The 20,598-nt window shown below is 41.9% G+C and overlaps 1 protein-coding gene across 1 annotated transcript in view; it reads left to right on the top strand.

Moving 5' to 3' along the window:
• The first annotated feature begins 3,530 nt into the window (after window positions 1-3,530).
• The window catches only part of LOC110500248 (synapsin-3), a 125,092-nt gene continuing 108,024 nt past the window's right edge, over window positions 3,531-20,598 (top strand). The window contains exons 1-2 of the mRNA XM_021577500.2: window positions 3,531-3,668; window positions 12,219-12,625. Coding sequence (XP_021433175.2) covers window positions 3,534-3,668; window positions 12,219-12,625 — 542 coding nt within the window. The 5' untranslated portion in view covers window positions 3,531-3,533. The remainder of the gene's footprint in view (window positions 3,669-12,218; window positions 12,626-20,598) is intronic.

Here is a 20,598-nt window from a genome sequence, read left to right as displayed (position 1 = left end):
TGTCATTGAAAATATGCTGTAAAACAGCCTACCTTCTTATCAATTTGGGCAGTTAGAGTTCTGCTTGTCTTTCTCCTGCCTTTTCTCTTACACCCTCAGTGTCTCTGCCCCCCCCCCCCCCCCCCCCCCCCCCCCCCCCACCTCTCTCTCTCTCTCTCTCTCTCTCTCTCTCTCTCTCACAATATTGATGCAAGGTGATTTGTAGATCAGTGATTCTGAACAGTTCTTTCCTCAGGCTGATCCTGTTGAGCATGCATAATGAACATCTCTCTCATCCCCCCATGAATCCCTCCTTCCTCTCCGGAGGGTTTCCTCCTCTGTGACCATCACACTGTATCCCCACCCAGTGACTCAGACTTGCTCTGAGCAAATGAGATACAAATGGCACCAGCAGTGTTCCGCCTGGACCTCTTCATCAAATGAGATTTGGCAGGAAGCAATCAATATGGCGGCCTTCCCTCCCTCTGAAATTAGCTCTTTCCATTTAGTGCTGCAAATCAGTCAGGCATCACTGTTTTCCCTTACATATTAACCCCACTCCAGCATATCTGTGAGATAAATTGCTTTCGAAAGTGGTTCAGCCAGTCCCTTCCCCTGTGTACAGTATTTATGGTACAGTGGTTTGACTGCATGATGTGAATGCTTGTACAATTATATCATTTTTAATACATCACAAAAGTCATCCTGCAGTGCAATGCCTCATTCTAGACACATATTTTTTCATCAGCTGGCATGGATGACTCTCCGAAAACCTTATACCATGCCTAACCTCATCATCCATTTGCAGAACAGCTAAATAGAGCTATCCTGTAAAAAAAAACACAGCTGTGCCTTGCAGGCTGGTCAGCCCATCCATCGTACGACAGTAAACAGCCATTGACCTTAACTTAACTTAACATCACCTTCCTGTTTGGACCATTTGATTAGCAGCCACTTGGCCTTGAGACGGCTACAGCTGCCGGGCGGATAGGAGAATGATGTGGTTCCCATGTAGCTGGTCACGGGGCACTTCTCAATATCAGCATGTGTCTGCAAGTGTGGTAGAGCGTGGTTTTCCTGAATTGATGAGATATTAATTAAATATGACTCCTTCCTCTCTCTCCTTGGCCCATTCCCACCGGGGTCTGAGATGTGTTTACCTTACTTTGTGCCGAGTCATTGTACTGCCGATGACGCTGCTCTGATCTCTCTGATACACTTACAGCAGGAAGATGGTGAGGAAGCATTTTAGAGCAGCCACCAGACCATAGAAAGGCTGCAGAGAGGAGAGAGAGAGAGGGAGAGAGAGAGAGAGGTAGGGAGAGCAAGTTAGAGGGAGAAAGGGAGAGAGAGAGAATCAGTCAATCAAATAAACATTTGATTTAATTAGCACTTTTGAAGAAAAAAAAAACGTTTGTCACAAAGTTCTTCCCAGTAACCCAGTCTGCTCCAAAGACAAGGCAGGTTGTTGCAGAGGAAAGGGCTTGGAAGTCAGTCAGGTCACTGTTTCTTTATGATTAAGGTCTATGGCATGGACGACACTTTCCTATGAGGATCCGCTGTAATTTCTCATGACATAGGTAGGTGTCTGCTGATTTAAACGTGGGATGGCATTGTTGATTAAAATCATTGGACACTGTGCAGAACACACGTATTTTCTGCGTCAGAGCTAGCCATCATACAAAATTTGAATCAATACTGGAATGTACAAGGTGCTAAAACATTCAACTATCAATTACTGGATATAGAGAGAATCCTAAATATCATATCCAAATATAAAAGCAAAAAGCGTGGTTTCCCTCTGCAGTGAATCATTTAAACGAACATGCTCATTAAAGAGTCTCCTATGGCAGTGGTCTACTATTGATTGATGTGGTACATTTCAGTGGACACAACGACAACAGCGACAAAAAAAATGATAAGTGGGCTGGGTGTCAAAAGGGCTTTTGAAATCAAAAGCTGAACTTTGGCAGAAGCTCCAACGTTGCAGTCTGGGTATTAAATCAAAATAGCTGTTGCATTTGAAATATTCAGAAACAATTTAGTGTTTGTTGTTGTTGTCACTGAACTTCTGAACGCTCACTCACAAAGAAATGACAACCCCTCGGATCAAGCCGTTAAAAACAAATACTGCATGACTTTGATGAAGGGAGTAAGTCACACTGTGCCTCTTGCATCATACTAATACTATGATCTTGAAATGTTTCAAACCACTGACTTGCTATGAAGCTCAAATGCAATAGACATTGAAACTCTTTTAATGTTTAATAGTTACATTCTAATGCCTCTGTTATCAACCCAACAAGCAATTGATATTTGTATTATGCCTGAAATGAATTTGTCTGCTTATAGGGACAATGATATCTTTTACTAAGGGAATCAATGGGAGTCAGCATCTGTGAATGTACTGTGTTTTTCCCTGGAAGGAGGAGCAAGGAACTGCTCACTAAATTCGAATTAGCATATAAACTTTCCAATATTTAGGCTTTAGTTAATTCAGTCAGCATTGTTTTAATTAATTAAAAAAGTTTCCAATCCAGTCACCCTGGAAAGTTTCCAATATGAGGCAACGTCTTTTCATATAGCCTACTAGAAGAGGTGTTTCCCCAATACAAATAAAGCATGTAAATGTTTATAATAACAATCAGGAATTTGCGTCATTATTAGTTATTACACAGCACTAAGCAAAGGCATTAAGTTTTGAGAGTTAGAGCTTTGACTCATTCAATCCCGGAATGATCATTGAAAGTAGTGGTGAAGTGTACTCTTGTGTGACAGGTTTTCTGGCACTACACGCTTAGAAAAAAAGGTGCTATCTAGAATCAAAAAGGGTTCTGTGGCTGTCCCCATAGGAGAACCCTTTGAAAAACCCTTTTGGTTCCAGGTAGAACCATTTTGGTTCCAGGTAGAACCCTTTTGGGTTCCATGTATAACCCTTTTCACAGAGGGTTCGACATGGAACCCCAAAAGAGTTCTACCTGGAACAAAAAAAAAGGTTATCCTATGGGGACAGCTGCAGAAGACTTTTGGAAGCCTTTTTGTCTAAGAGAGTCTGGGATGGGGAGCATTGAGACAGTAAACAAGTATGTTACAATTGTGGAAGGCATCATTTTGCAAAGGTAATTTAGTTCATATTTGCCATAAAGAGATTGTGGTCTGACTCTGGATAGGCTAAAACACACCGGTGTCCCAAGAATATACATAACAGAAATTATTACTTCTGTCTGAGATCCAAATAATTATTAAGCCTATATAAGATATATGATTCCAAATTAATATAAATATTTTCTGTTTTTTCTGTGGTGTGTGTGTGTGTGTGTGTGTGTGTGTTTTCAAGGAAGTAGGGCTTCCCTGGAAATCAGTAGCCCATAAAACACCTACCTGGAGTCTCTCTTATCTCTCAGCACTGGATTTGTCTGAACTGAATATTCAATGCTGCCACATCCTTGAAATATTAAATATTAATATTCCACAAGTCAAAGAAATTATGAGGGATGCTATTAAATACCACAAATTAATTGACCAATGAGGTAACCAGGGGATCTCAGGAATGGATGCATTATGCAGCTCCCAGCATGCATTGTGGGATACAAAGGAGACTGGTGGATTCTGAAGCGCGAGCTGGTGAGGATTGTGACACGAGCGCAAGGGGAGCATCATCCAAACACTTTGTGTTACCAGATACCCAGGTAAAACACTACAGAAAAAATGATTCGGCCCGTAGTTCAATGTGGTGTCTCTGTGCATGTATTTTTTAATTCTCGGTCCACCGCTCTCAGCTGAAATGGATCATTCACCATACTAACGAAACGGTTACTTCGAGTACGGTAGCGTATTTCAGCCGCTGGTTATATTTATTTGCGCAGGCTAATTAGCGCGTTGCAGTCAGGGCTGTTTGCTTGCGACAGTACACGGGGTACCGGGTAGTCGGTAACTGTGTGCGGCAATAATCTGTTCATTAATATCTTGAGATTTATTGATTGGTTTGGGTTGAAAAGGGAATTCCAGCATGCAGCTAGGACATTGTTACACGCACCTGCGTTCCTAATTGGGCTTATCAATCAGATTTTATTTGTATTTAGTGAATCCCAACCCTCTGCATCAACATATTTGGCATGTTTTATACAATTATGTATAGCAAAATGATATGATCTACCAAATATACCAAAATAATGCTATTTTATGCCGAGCGAGTGAACGCACTTGTTGAAAATGTCACGGTTCCTGTTTTCTTTTTCGTTCCAAGTTGATAGGAAACTAGACTGTTCATCATCATGCAGTTTGTCTATTAAGCTACTGAAGGCTGTATGAAAATGCTTATATATTTTCATCTGTAGAATCCTATCCATGTCTAGAGATGTTGTCATTGATTTAACTCAACGTTGTGCATGTGCTGTCAGCCTGTGACTGAGTAGATAGCTAGTGAGCTGTAGCCTGGATCCTCTCTGCCAGTGTTGCCCCTTGATTCTTTAGTCCGTCTGAGAATCCAAAATGTTCAATTGAATTTATTGGCTATGTACCACAGACAAAGTCGGTACTAGTGAGTCTTTCTTTAGGCTCTGATCTGGGATTATTGACGATCTCAACAGGAAGCCATAATCTGGTGAATAAACACCATTCAATATTGAATAGCTTCTCCTTGAGATAGCTGGGAGTGTTCTGAGTGTTCAGTCTAATGAAGAGCTGTTCATGTTTCATTTGCTGATCTGGATATTTGCCCAATTTAGCTGTTTTTGCAGTAAATATAGAAATGCTGATGGCTAGTCCTTGTTGCAAATGAAAGTACAATAAGACAAACCTTTTGTGTACTTGCCTGCTGATGGGCCATCTGCAGTGAGTGGTGATCTGAGGTTGACACCTGTTATGTCTTTCTGTGGCTGTGAGGTGATGATGCCATGCCTCTGATTGACCCTCTTGAAGGCTGCATGCAGGGAAAGGCACAGTCCAGCCCACCCCAGCCCCAAACATGTAAACCCCCTCCATGGATAAGACAAAGACATTGAGCAGGGAATATTAAGCTTTTAATGATGTCATCCATGTCTATGTATTTTATATACACACACACACACACACACACACACACAAAACAAATACACTGCAGTCCATGAAAAATGAATGGAAAATCCTGTAGTTAAGGAGAGAACTGTTGATGTGCATTTAGGAGGCAGAAGAGAATACATAAATATACCTAACTGTAGGACTGGTCGCTTATGATGAAGTGGTGAGGGATTGGTTTGTGCCTATGGTTGTGTAGCCCTGGCACTGTAGTGGCAGGCTGATAGGCCATCTAAGGTCACCACCCTCTGTGGTCTATAGGTGGTTGAGAGGTGATGATACAATGAGGGGATTTGATTAATGCCCCGGGCCTACCCTGGGTGAATCGGGTTAGCGTCGTTTGCATTCATTTTGGAAGCGGGCTGCTTCCCAGGCATGAGCCAGGTGCCCAGTTTTGACTGATGGCGAAGTGATGTAGGTTAAGCACGTGTAGTAATGAGAAATGTGGTTCTACCTCAAAAAGCACAAGAGGATTTCTGAAATTGTTTCTGTGGTTAGAAACATAAGAGAATACATTATTTTGTTAAAAGATTATTTGAACTGACAAATTAAGCTAATTGATTGTACCAAAATTGGCTGTTTACATTTATAGGATTCATATAATATTCAATAAATATAATGCCCAACATCCGATTTGGTTATCTTTTTAGTAATGATTTAAGATGTGAGAATACAAATAAAAATTCACCCACAGACTTCCCAAATCTTACACCAAAGGCAAGTTCTCTGTCTTTAACAAGTAGTATGACTCTGTGGCTTGGAGTATTGTTTATTCATACTATGTAATGTATTCTCACTGAATTTGGTGATTGGGTTTTCCCCCCTTCAGAGAAATTAGCCATTAAAGTCGCTTGCATTTCCCCCTATAAATTACTGTGAAGGTACTAGGTTTTGCCAACTAGATACTGCTGTTACTGCTACGCCCTTTCATCAATTTAGCTAGTTCTCTTGAGTGTATTAAATCGATCAAACTTTATTTTAAATGCAAATTTGGGTAGAAAACCAATGGCTTTTGCTCATGATGAAAATAGTGTGGTCATCCTCAAGTCAAGCCAGTCCTCCATGAAACCAATTCAGTTTGTCCTCCTCTTAGCAACCTATTGCTTTAACCCAACTGTTCCCCAACAGTCCAGCAAATGGCAGCTGTCTAAGAGGGCTGTCCTTATGGTGCAATTCTCATATGAACACTTTTCCTACAAGCCCAAAAATGTGATGGAAAATGGGCAAGTGACTTCAATGTTTCGACAATCCTAATAAATGAATACGATTATAAACCATTACATACCAGTCACATGTTTTTCAATGAAATTATTAGGAAATATCTGTTTGATTAGTGACATTTATTATTAAACCCAAACCAATACCATTGCACAACACTATACATAGGGCCCTATAAAATCTGAATAGCGGCGAATGCAGACATGGAATCATTAAAATTAAAACGGAATTCAACAATATAAAGACATGTATTGAAAATGTATTCATTTGACCAAGTTAATCATAAGACATGAACAACATGCATCAGTGATTTCATATTTTCATGCAACTTTCTGAAATGGCACAAGAATGCACTTGTGTGTTTGCGGTGCACGTGTATGTCTGCCCTTAGTGGAGCATTGATGCTAATGATTGATATTCTGGTAGAGATGGAAAGGCTTTTCCAAAAACCTTTTTTAAATTAAATGTTAACTGCAAAGTAGCCTATGCCTACCTGGCAGAATGATATCATGATTGTTTGCATTAATTCAGTGGCGATTTGTTTTGCGTATTCTGCAATCAGATGAGCTCTACAAAAACATTGCTAACCAAACAACTGTCTATTGCTGGTGCAGACTTGCATTAAAGGGTAACTACACCCAAAAAGAACAATGACTTACATTTTTTTCCAGACTTGAAAATGGGTCTCCTGATGGTTTTAAGGATTGATGTGGACTTAAAACATCCCATTTTTTTTGTTTTTCTATTAAAAAAACATGTGATTTGAGAGCGAAAACCTGGAAAAGAAATCTGAAGAAAAGAAACAGACAGTTTGTGTGTTTGAATTGCTTTCATGGAGGACTGGCTTGAATTGTAAGGATGACCACCCCATTCATTTTCATCATGAGCTAAAGCTATTGGCTTTCTACCCAAAGTTGCAAAGGGTAAATCTAACAAACACAAGACACCATAAAAATTGATAAAGGATGTGGCATTAACCGAAAGAACAGTGGCACCTAGTGGGTATAACCTGGTACCTTCACACTAATTTGTGACGGGAAAATGCAAGCAACTTTCATGAATAATTTCTCTGAGCAGGGGAAAAAACATCACCAAAGTCAGTGAGAATACATGACATAGTATGAATAAACAATACTCCAAGCCGCAGCTTAATACTACTTGTCAAACAGAAAACTGATACTGTAATACTGGCCATTTGGCTGGTCCATGGATGGCTTTTGACCATTTATTTGGATTCCTTAACAATGACTAAGATGTGAGAAGTGGTTTGGCCCGAATTGGATGTTGGATATTATATTTAATGAATATTATATGAATCCTAGAAATTGAAATGGCCAATTTTGGGTGCAATCAATTTGATTTCAAATTGCTTTTCAACAAAATAATGTTGCAGGAATTCGTGTCTTATCTGTTTCTAACTACAGAAACTATTCAGAACAATCTGCAATAATCGGTGTTACGACTTTTATCTGTGTTTCCACATGTAAAATTGTTAGCTTTAGATTTTAAAAAAATGTTTTAAACGCTTTATCAGCCTTCCCAATGAGATGAATGCTTCTGAATGATGCATCATGCTGCCACGTTGACAACATGACCGAGCGGTGTAGATTAGTGTTCAATTTGTGAAGGGCGCTCCTCCCTCACTGCTTTTGCACGTTGACGTCATGGGCCATAGTCCGGTGCACTAAATCACACTCCCTCAATGCTTCTCAGTGGTAGTGACCCTCATGTCTTGTAGAGCTTGCGCCTCATTGCTGCCAAGCCAAGGCTGCATACAGAGAAAGACCCAGCCCGGCCCAAACATGCTGTGTAAAAACACCTCATGGAAAAGACCTTCAGAAATTGAGCAGGGAATCTTGAGCTGTTAATGACTTTATCCATTACCATCAAGGACGAAAGCATCTATCATAGTCAAAACTTGTACGCATACGAACAGCAGGTTATTACAATATTGGACCGTTGGCTTTCATACTTTTCAAATTCTCAGCACTACTCAAGCAATTTCTCCAACTGTCAGCACATTCAATGAAGCTGTGCTGCCTGCAACGGTTTGGGTCCCTTTCAGATGGTGAAGCATTGCACCTGTACTTCCATTACTGTACCTCAATTCCACCTCTCTTCTCATTTAACTTCTCAAAGTATTGCCTTACAGGATTTAGCTTCCATCGCTTGACTTTCTCTGCATGTCTTTTGTAAAAATAAACATTGTTTTTCAGTAAGGAATTTTTGCTTCACATTAACAATCCCAATTTCCTTCAAACGTTTAAATGTTCACACCCCTACTGTGTGGACTATGATTTATGTTTAAGACTGCGTTCACACAGGCAGCCCAATAAGTATCTTTTCCACTAATTGGATTTGGCCAATCTGATTACCTCTTTTGACAATAATTGGGCAAAAAAATCAGAATTGGGCTACCTGTGTAATTGCAGTCTTAACGCTAGTTACATTTTAAACACATAGTAAACCCAGTCCATTTAATACATTTGTCCATTCAAATGTCTGTATCAAAACAAAAGTACAGTGCATTTGTAAAGTATTCCGACCCCTTGACTTCCACATTTTGTTACATTGACAGCCTTATTCTAAAATGGATTAAATTGTTCTTGGTGGTTCCAAACGTTTTCCATTTTAGGAATGATGGAGGCCACTGTGTTCTGGTGAACCTCCAAAGCTGCATAAATGTTTTGGTCCCCTTCCAAAGATCTGTGCCTCGACACAATCCTGTCTCGGAGCTCTACGGACAATTCCTTCAACCACATGGCTTGGTTTTTGCGCTGACATGCACTGTCAACTGTGGGACCTTTATATAGACAGGTGTGTGTGTGCCTTTCCAAATCATGTCCAATCAATAGAATTTACCACAAGTGGACTCCAAGTTGTCGAAACATCTCAAGGATGATCAATTGAAACAGGATGCACCCGAGCTCAATTTCGAGTCTCTGAACAAAGGGTCTGAATACTTATGTAAAATTCTAGGATCCTATTTTTGCTTTGTCATTATGGGGTATTGTGTGTAGACTGAGGATTTTTTTTATTTATTTAATCAATTTTAGAATAAGGCTGTAACGTAACATGTGGAAGAAGTCAAGGGGTCTGAATACTTTCCGGAATGCACTTTATCCTCTGTTTCCTTATTTTCATGATGACTAATTATAAGGTGGTAAAGGTATTTGGTGAAGATGGCACTAGTGAGAATAAAACAGACTCTTCGTTGGTAACCCTATATCATGCCATGTGGTTGACGTATCGTGATGACTCTCAAATACCGTATGTCATCACACTCTTCTGATCCCGTGCCAAGTTCCTTTTAGACTAGTCATAAAAAAGGAACTGGTTGCTAAGCGACTGCTGTGCCAGTTATCTCACTAAGTACTAGGGGACCAGAAACGTGTGCTACGTATGGGTCGGGTAAGAGTGTGCGCATGTGTCATTTTAAAGTTGGATGAGCTATTAATATAAAGCTGAATTGTTAGAGGGAGGCCCAAAGCCCATTGTATCGTTATGCTCTTGCTTTTTAGATTGCTTTTAGATGTGCTGCTGTTAATTCGTTATTAATGGTATTTTTCACATATTGTTACAGGCAATGCAATACCCATACAACTGTTATCCTCCACTGTGCTTAGGGTCTTTCAAGTCCCAGTCAGCTGTACTCCTACCCACCATCGTGATTTCCCCTCATTTAAGTAATGACCCAATATATAACGCTCCATATCCCTGATCTCCGACACATTGACCGCCATGAATAATACAAGCTCTGTAATGCCGCTAACATGCTAGATGCACGAAAGGGAAGACGCTCAAGCTCCCTCTGCTCACTGCATGTGCTTTTAATATGGAAAATATGCTCTACCACCCACTTGGAAGCAAGATGGACTTTTCTAGGTTCATATCCACATCCCTTCACATACGAATTCTACCAGAACACCTCAGGACTATTTCTGAGTCACCTTTACCTTGTGTGGAGGGTATGAGGGCACCATTCCTCTTCAGCAGTGCTACACATCATTCTTCTATGATACTCACTCAAAAGGTCACCGAGCTTCTAATCCACCCCAGGTACCCCTTTTACCCATGGCCTGTGGTCCTCTTTGTCTGCCCATCGCCTGACCCTGATGCCATCAACCCTATTATCTTTCCATGCATCAACACAGACCCCCCCCCCCCCCCCCCCCCCCAACATGGCCTTAGTCTAGCATTATCCTGCTGTATCCATTAATTACAGAGGAGAGACTACCGTATCTGCCTTCCCTAGTGCAATGCAAACCATTGCTGCCTGTCTTAGAGCCTAGACTGGTACTGCACCATCTGTCGTTTACAGTGAAGGCTAAGAGAGAGGTGATCAGTTGGGGCCCTGGGGGGGTTTTATAAGCCTCACTTCTGCAAGGGCTTGTTGAAACGGTCTGTCTTTAAAGAGAGAAAGGGTTGACCCCTAAGGCTTTAACAGCATCAGATACTGTATGTGCAGAGGGATGAGAGGAAAGTTGCTTTAAGGCTGGTTTAAGGATGGTGAGAAAGTGGGGGAATGCACCAGTAGTGGTGTAAAGAAGGGGATTGATGGATCTCTGAGGATGGGCTCTAATGGTTTCAGCACCACCGAGAGTGGACAGCTCCCAGAGTAATCTGTGTCACCTTTCAATGCCCCTATTTGCTTCAGTATGAATTGTATTCAATCTTTTCCTTTAAGTCCCTGAAAAGTCAATGGCATTAATGCCGAGCTAAACATGTTCTTTGACACGGTTTGAAAAATGAACAAACATATGTCCTTTGAGGGGCATGTTCTCTGCAGTATTCTGCTATAGCAACATATTCTACATGTCGTGTGCAGGCAAGTTGCCATTGAACATTTCATATGTAATTGTTTGTAATGTATTTTATGCCCCTGGGTGTGCTATGCAGTCTGGTAGGCTGTCTGTGGTCTGAGCTAGTGCCTTTTAGAAAATGTACGTTTTGATTTCCCACAGTGCCTTGTCATATCCTTTCCTCACTCCTCTTTTTCTCCCACACAATCCAATTCTGTATCCATCAGTGTCTGATAGTCCGCAAACCCACCCCATAACACGCCTTATCTCTCCCATACAGCCCCCTTCTTTGACTATAGATGAATATATATTCATGAGGCGCTTACTCAAAGTGTCATAACGCAAGCTCTCACTCTAATCAGCACGCCTCTACATCGTCCTCTTAGTAAGTGCAGCCGATCTGAGTGACGTTCTTTTGGATCAAGCCCAGTATCTCACGACCTCCACTCTGTATGCAACTCCGATTGTTAGCACTTTGATGGTTGGAATCAAAAATGCATTAAGGCAGCTACAGTCTCCTCAAAAAGGTTTGAATTGTGCATCCTCCCCTCCCTACATCCTTCCTGACATGAGGCTACTCCCTATCCTAGTATTGTACCAACTGTTTAATATGCAGATAGTCGATGGTTAGATTTAAAATGCATGAGGTGATTGGGGGACTCTAAGTAGGCTTGTATAAAGGCCGTCAAGTCCATCCCATCTAGAATCCCCCCTTTAACATGAGCCTATTAGTAGCATCTCTGTTCAATATGCAAAGCCATTGTTTAGATTCAGATTCGAAATGCATTCAGTGTGTTCGACTAGGTTTGTGAACCTGAATCCCCCCCACCTAAGGCAATGGCTCATGTATGTGTCTGAGGCCGTCACCGTGGTTCCAACAGGGTCTTTAGTTCTTCATCAATGATTGGTCGCTGACTGGCTGCGTTTTTATAGAACAGTGTGTTCCTTTGAGAGCTTAGCTGACATCAGTGACGCTGCCTTCTGCTCCATACTCCTTCTGTTCCAAATGCATTTTATATGGGAAACGTTACAGGAGAATATAGAATTTGTGTGTTGTGCCAGAGGGAAAACAAATTATTGTTAATTATTATAAATTTGTAACAATAATAATATCTCTCTTCCTTCCTCTGTCTCTCTCGGATCCCACTGTCTACCCTTGTCCAGCTGGCCTCAACGACCGACCCACCAGTTACCATGAACTACCTACGCAGGCGTCTGTCCGACAGCAGCTTTGTGGCCAACCTCCCCAACGGCTACATGATGGACCTGCAGAGTGGGCCTCGCCCCACCCCGCCCTCTTCCACCTCCAATCCCGCCTCCCCAGCCACAGAGAGGCGAACGCCCCCCAGCCTGCCACCACAGGTCCCGGCCTCGGGCTCGGCCTTAGGCTCATCCCCGGCCCCGACCCCCGGGGGTTTCCTCAGCTCCTTCTCCAGTGTGGTGAAGACCGCCCAGTTGGCACAGAACGCTGCAGCAGCAGCCAAGGCTTCAGCGGCGGCAGCAGAAGCTGCCAAACCTGTCATACGGAAGCCCAAGATTCTATTGGTCATCGACGACCTGCACACAGACTGGTATGTTTCTCTCCCATAGAAGTGACCACTAAATCAGTATATTACACAAGCCTAGGCTCTATTGCAAGTGTTATTTGATATCACAACCTATTTGAATTGGCATTAAAAGCACTGTGCTTAGTGTTTCACATACCCTCTGCCCACTTGGACAGCACATGGAATTTGCCATCAAATAGCTAAAGTCTATTCTTGTATGCAGCATTAGTCATACTAATAAAATGAAACCAGTTCAGAAAGGGAACGGCTGATATGGCACCAGTTAGATGTCTATTTAACCCCCTAGAGTCGATGTCTGTCAAATTAGCCTAATAAAAACATCCCCATAAAGTGTAAGCTAGAGAGATCTGTTTTGATGTGTCTAAATTGGAGGTTGACAGATTAATCGGAATGGCCGATTTTAATTGGGGCCGATTTCAAGTTTTAATAAAATTCAGAAATCGGTATTTTTGGACATTATTTATTTTTATTTTACACCTTTATTTAACCTTTATTTAACTAGGCAAGTCAGTTAAGAACACATTCTTATTTTCAATGACGGCCTAGGAACTGTGGGTTAACTGCCTCGTTCAGGGGCAGAAGGACAGATTTTCACCTTGTCAGCTCGGGGGATCCAGTCTTGCAACCTTACAGTTAATTAGTCCAACGCTATAACCACCTGCCTCTCGTTGCACTCCACAAGGAGACTAACTGTTATGCGAATGCAGTAAGCCAAGGTAAGTTGCTAGCTAGCATTAAACTTATCTTATAAAAAACAATAAATCAATCATAATCACTAGTTAACTACACATGGTTGATGATATTACTAGTTTATCTAGCGTGTCCTGCTTATACTCAGTTAGATTCTATGCAACAAGTATCTGACTAAGCGGTGGTAGGCAGCAGCAGGCTTGTAAGCATTCATTCAAACAGCACTTTTGTGCGTTTTGCCAGCAGATCTTCGTTGTGCGTCAAGCATTGCGCTGTTTATGACTTCAAGGCTATCAACTCCCGAGATGATGCTGGTGTAACCGATGTGAAATGGCTAGCTAGTTAGCGGGATGCGCGCTAATAGCGTTTCAAACGTCACTCGCTCTGAGACTTGGAGTGGTTGTTCCCCTTGCTCTGCATGGGTAACGCTGCTTCGAGGGTGGCTGTTGTCGTTGTGTTCCTGGTTCGAGCCCAGGTAGGAGCGAGGAGAGGGACGGAAGCTATACTGTTACACTGGCAATACTAAAGCGCCTAAAAGAACATCCAATAGTCAAAGGTTAACCTTTCTGATCTCCCCATCCCGGATCCGGGATCGTGAATACAGACTCAAGCTCATTACTATAACGCAACGTTAACTATTCATGAAAATCGCAAATGAAATAAATATGCCATCTCTCAAGCTTAGCCTTTTGTAAACAACACTGTCATCTCAGATTTTCAAAATATGCTTCTCAACCATAGGAAAACAATCATTTGTGTAAAAGCTAGCTAGCGTAGCATTTAGTGTTAGCATTAGCGTTAGCATCCAGCACGCAACATTTCAACAAAAACATAAAAGCCTTCAAATAAAATAATTTACCTTTGAAGAACTTCGGATGTTTTCAATGAGGAGACTCAGTTAGATAGCAAATGCTCAGTTTTTCCAAAAAGATTCTTTGTGTATTAGAAATAGCTCCGTTTTGTACATCACATTTGGCTACCAAAAAAAAACGAAAATTCAGTCCTCAAAACGCGAACTTTTTTCCAAATTAACTCCATAATATTGACTGAAAACATGGCAAATGTTGTTTAGAATCAATCCTCAAGGTGTTTTTCACATATCTCTTCGATGATATATCGTTTGTGGTAGCATGGTTTCTCCTCTCAATCAAATGGAAAAATACTTGCACATGGCTTTGCGCACCAGTTTTGACGCAGGACACCAGGCGGACACTTGGAAAATGTAGTCTCTTATGGTCAATCTTCCAGTGATATGCCTACAAATACGTCACAATGCTGCTGACATCTTGGGGAAACGGCAGAAGGTCTAAGCCTATTCCTGTCGCATTCACAGCCATATAAGGAGACATTAGAAAACAGAGCTTCAGAAATTCTGCTCATTTCCTGTTTGACGTATCATCTTGGTTTCGCCTGTAGAATGAGTTCTGGGGCACTTACAGACAAAATCTTTGCAGATTTTGAAACTTCAGAGTGTTTTCTTTCCAAAACTGTCAAGAATATGCATAGTCGAGCATCTTTTCGTGACAAAATATCGCGCTTAAAACGGGAACGTTTTTTATCCAAAAATGAAATAGCGCTCCTAGAGATGCAACTGGTTAATGAAACACAAATGGTATAGAGGGAAGTAGTCCTGTAATTCCTATAACTACAACCTAAAACTTCTTAACTGGGAATATTGAAGACTAGTGTTAAAAGGAACCACCAGCTTTCATATCATGTTCTGAGCAAGGAACTTAAATGTTAGCTTTTCTTTTTTTTTTTTTTTTTGAATTTTACCCCTTTTTCTCCCCAATTTCGTGGTATCCAATTGTTGTAGTAGCTACTATCTTGTCTCATCGCTACAACTCCCGTACGGGCTCGGGAGAGACGAAGGTTGAAAGTCATGCGTCCTCCGATACACAACCCAACCAAGCCGCACTGCTTCTTAACACAGCACGCATCCAACCCGGAAGCCAGCCGCACCAATGCGCCGGAGGAAACACCGTGCACCTGGCCACCTTGGTTAGCGCACACTGCGCCCAGCCCGCCACAGAAGTCGCTGGTGCGCAATGAGACAAGGACACCCCTACCGACCAAGCCCTCCCTAACCCGGGCGACGCTAGGCCAATTGTGCGTCGCCCCACGGACCTCCCGGTCGCGGCCGGTTACGACAGAGCCTGGGCGCGAAGCCAGGGACTCTGATGGCACAGCTGGCGCTGCAGTACAGCGCCCTTAACCACTGCGCCACCCGGGAGGCCACGTTAGCTTTTCTTACATGGCACATATTGCACTTTTACCTTCTCCAACACTTTGTTTTTGCATTATTTAAACCAAATTGAACATGTTTCATTATTTATTTGAGGCTAAATTGATTTATTGATGTATTATATTAAGTTAAAATAAGTTCCTTCAGTATTGTTGTAATTGTCATTATTACAAAAATCTGCCGATTTTAGGTTGGTATCGGCTTTTTTTGTCCTCCAATTATCAGTATCGGCGTTGAAAAGTCCTAGTCTGTCGACCTCTATTCTAAATCCACCGCATCCTGTCGTACTTCCTATCGGCGTTGAAAGGTGACAGCTCTAGAACTGTGTTTCTCAGTCCATGAGAAACATAAAATCTTCTGTAGCGTCCGACCGGTTTTACCTACAAACTATTATTATTTTCCTCCATGACCCCCACAAGCGTTTTGGGACGGAAGTCAGCACAACCGATCTGCCAACTTCTGTCTGTAGCTTCCAAACAGTTTGTGCTACACACTAATATGAAATGGGTGGAAAGGTGTGACTCTTACGAACATGTACATGCAGGTTGTTTTGCTCTAGGACACCCACAGGCCTTCCAAGACTTGTCTGAATGTCCCCCGGTACAAGTTGAAGAAAATGTATGGGAGTATATATGGAGAGGTTAAATACGTGTAAAAAAAAGTTTCACAAATATGTTTCCTGATCTTTCTTATATATCGCAGATATTTTTTTTTGGGGGGGGGTGGACACATCTGTTCCATGTAGTGAATCTGTTGTTTAATGCGTTTGTATTGGCTAATAGCAGTAAGGCCCCAAAATATTTTTGGGGGATACTTCAAGGGATCTTAAAATTCCAAATCAAATAGCAAAATTATCCTTGTTATGACCTTCTTAAAACAATTCCATATAGGTTAGTAGAACCATCCTCCGCGGGCTTAGACTCTTATGGGTTAAGTCTAAACTAGAATATCTCTCCCTCTGAACTTGGCCGCTGCCCTTTGCTCTCCATTAAGGTTCTACACTACGAGGAGGCCTGACTGGTCTTGGAATTATTACTAAGTTATGTCCCAGCAGACTATGCTGTCCGTGTGCAGGACTTAAATCTTCTCCTTCTTAAATCTACTCCTTTATAAAGCCCGTCTGGGATCCCAAAATGTCTCACTCCCTTTCATCTTATCGCGGACGCTGTAATTAAGCCGTGCAGAAGAAGCCCTTCATTATCTACTGTAGATTCTCTAGGCTGAGTCAATCACTCTGTTCTCTAAGGAGCTCACTGCAGCTTTATACAGTACACTCTGCCTATGACAACTCTGCTGTGTTTGATTTGTATTTTATTTTGTCCACTGTCTAATTATTTGTAGGAGATGAGATGACTTTGACACATGTTACTGAGGATGTATTATAGAGCTTTTGAGTTATAACCAGATTGAAGGATGGGAAAAAAATGCATTGGTTAATGGTATAATAGTATGAATGTTTAATTGGCCCATGTCTGCACAGAGGACCTAACATTAAATACAAACTTACTGGATACAATATCAAAATAATTGTGATTTAAGCGTCTCAATTAAACGTGGCCTTGACCTTATCATACACAGTATAGCAGACGTCCCTTGTTTGTACAGTGTAGTGGGCCTTTGTGTTCATATCCGTTTGCCCAGGCACCATGTCCATTTTAAGCTTAGGTCTATAAGTGAACATACGAAGTGCATGTATTCCGGTACAAGTGCTCAGCTGTCAGTGAGAAATTGAGTGAATACTTTACCAAGCATACCATTATGCTTGTGTGTATGATATCAACCTTGCGTTCTTCTCTTTATCGTTTGGCGACGTGTGGAAATGGCTGGTGAAAGGCTGTAATAAATATCGGTCTTGACGTTTTTTTTATGCATGTTTGATATAAACAGCATTGGCATATTACGATATGAAAACTAAGGTGTTTCATTTTTGGCCACACTGAGGCACTGTAGTCCACCTGCCGCAATATCACAACCTACATGAGCGCTGGTGTGTTTCTCCACATTCCCTGCATCCCTGTGTGGAGTAACACTGAGTTATGAACAGCAGGTGGCGCTAGCTGATAACCTATTGGAGAACTTAAAAGAATATGTACCTGTGCTGAGCATTGCTCCCTGGGTTACCTCTAACCATTCAATACTACCTGTGAACACGCGTGATCTGCCACCACAATACAGATCTGTTGAAGTGGCACCTACATGGTCTTATTCTTTTGTAATCGTTCCATTTCGAACACATGGGGATGAACTTGTTTACTCAGTATAGAGAGAGCAGTGCACCATCAAAGATTGAGCTTTGTAGTAGCAGCTTGGCCCATTTTCATGTAGACTTACACACTTGGTGTAATTTGTCCCTTGAGGTTCTTCTCTGTTTATCATCTCTCTAAATCACTGTAATTCAGTACAATAGACTTGCCTTGCCATATTGAATCTAAACCTACTTCAATAGCCTGGTCCCAGATGTGGTTGAGTTGGCAAGACAGCGCAAACACATTTGGAACCAGGCTATCATATCTAGGTGGCGTTGGAGTGGAGAATAGCGGCAGCTCAACAGTTAACCATTGAGCAATACCCCTGAGAGAGAAGTACAGCTAGTAAGAGCCTTTAAATGCTAAATATTTGGCTGCTGCTTTGGCAACGTGTATAGATCATGGTGCCTCTTCTTCCCCCTCCTCACTTTGTTTAAGACGATGTGAAACAAATGTACATTTAGACATGCTAGTTTTCTCTTTTCAGTTTAACGTGCGGATGAATTGATGGCAGTGTAGTGCTACTACAGATGTCAGTTCTCTGTGAACCCTCCTGCTACCGTCTGTCTCCATTCTATTTATTCCATGTACCTGGCTGGCGTTGTAGGGAAAACTTAAAGCTCCAGAAGTGTTTAAATGGGCCTCCTTTTCCATTTCTGATTTAGTCATTTTGCAGACACTAAATTTAACAGGGTCTGGTAGAATTGTGTCAACACCATTCTGTCAACTACCACAATATATGCAGCAGTAGGTGTGCAGATGGTAAACAGGGTTGAAATGAAATGGATGTCTTTATTCAACATGAGAAAGTTGACTTCTCTTTATTTTAGTGTAGCACACGTGCTAGGGATGCTATGGAAAGCTTTATAAAACCCTTAAGGTATGGTAATAGATCATGGTTTTAGGTGAAATCTAGGGCTTTAAATCTGATTCCCATTTGAAAGGTACAGTAGTTCATGAAAAGTTCACTTTGTGGCTGCCTAAACTCTCCAATAGTCCTCAGATGCCTTTGTGTTTTTACTGCATCTCCATAAATCAACATTGATCCTATCTCCCGGCACTTTTATTGTTGCTACGGTTGCCAACACAAGTATTTTATCTGGAGCAAAAACCTTTAACACAAACTGATAGCTTGGAGAAGGTTGCCCCGGACCGCAAGCGAACGGCCATGAGATAAATAACCACAATAAAACCTTATGATTACAGGCGTCCATTCCCACCAGGCAACCCAAAAAAAGATTTTGTAATTCAGGATCAATGTTTGTCTGATGGGAGGCAACAAACTGTTGCTCTGTTTGGTTTCAAACACCCAGGTTTCATTTGTAGACTAAATGGGACTAGTGAAATTGGTCAGTTTTCTCGCTTTGTCTCTGTCGGTACCTCAGTGCATTAATCTGGTTTTGATGTGCTTTAATACCAGGTTAATTCCGTATTAAGGTGAGTTATTGTAACACCATTTGACCAACATCCAAGCCTTGGGATCATGTGGTGTAATGCAGACAATTAAACTTTTCAAAGCTTTTAGTGATTCATGATTACCCAAATATCTTAGCCAAGTATGAGAATTACATTTTTATATTTTATGATGCACTGATGGATGGCTTATTGATGGCTGATAGGATCTCTTATCTGAAATGGGTTTGATTTACACTATTACACTAAATACCAATCAGTGTTACATGTGTGGTAGCTTTGCCACAGTCTTTATTTATGTGCCCTGAATTGACATTTTATCATATTTAATAGAATCTCATAGCTGACAGAACATGACTGTAATATTTGTCTCCTCTTGGGAGGTGTTTGCACAGACAGCTGGATTAGAACTAGTAGCTCAGTACTGTATATCCAAGTTATTAGTGTCTTTAGTTGTGGGTGAGGGTTAGTGTTGGTGAGGGTGTCCCATGTCCATCCATCATTGCCCTCTGCCTCGGGGCCACATTTCCTCCAGAGCATACCAGAGGAGAGGCTGCTGGTCACCGGGGAAACGCTGGGCTCCCCTGACAGGCCTGGCCTCCAACTCTGACTGGGGCACAATGGTGGTGCACACACACAGCAGCTTTCACCACCCACAACATCACCATCCTCATCACTTTCTCTGTTTCTCACTCATCTCTTTCCTTTTCCCTCTTTCTCTCTCTCCACTTCTCATTCTATCTTTCGCAAGCTCTCGATCTCTCACTCCTGTTTTTCTCTCACTGTCTTTCGGAATCTCTCATTCCCAGGATTTCCTCTCTCCTCTCTCCCTCTCTCCCCCTCTCTCACCATATTGCCCTCATCGGACTTGCCATTGGTTCCCTGTCATGCCACACCCTCCTAAGAATGCCATGCCACATGACATTCTGCAAGCCAAAAAACTGTCAGTTTGTTGTTTGAATCTGAACAATGTACCGGCTCTTGAATGATCCTATATTAGATTACTCTATCCAACCACTCTTTGGTAAATGCAGTACAATGCAGTACAATCTCCCTAAATTTTATCAGCATATCGATTGCGCAACCAGGGGTGGAAAGACATTGGATCATTGTTACTCTAACTTCCGCGACGCATATAAGGCCCTGCCCCGCCCCCCTTTCGGAAAAGCTGACCACGACTCCATTTTGTTGATCCCTGCCTACAGACAGAAACTAAAACAAGAGGCTCCCACGCTGAGGTCTGTCCAACGCTGGTCCGACCAAGCTGACACCTCACTCCAAGACTGCTTCCATCTCGTGGACTGGGATATGTTTCGTATTGCGTCAGATAACAATATTGACGAATACGCTGATTCGGTGTGCGAGTTCATTAGAACGTGCGT

This window comes from Oncorhynchus mykiss, chromosome 21 (genome assembly GCF_013265735.2).
Source record: "Oncorhynchus mykiss isolate Arlee chromosome 21, USDA_OmykA_1.1, whole genome shotgun sequence".
In the NCBI taxonomy this organism is placed as follows: Eukaryota; Metazoa; Chordata; class Actinopteri; order Salmoniformes; family Salmonidae; genus Oncorhynchus; species Oncorhynchus mykiss.
This window is presented reverse-complemented; position numbering and strand designations above follow the sequence as displayed.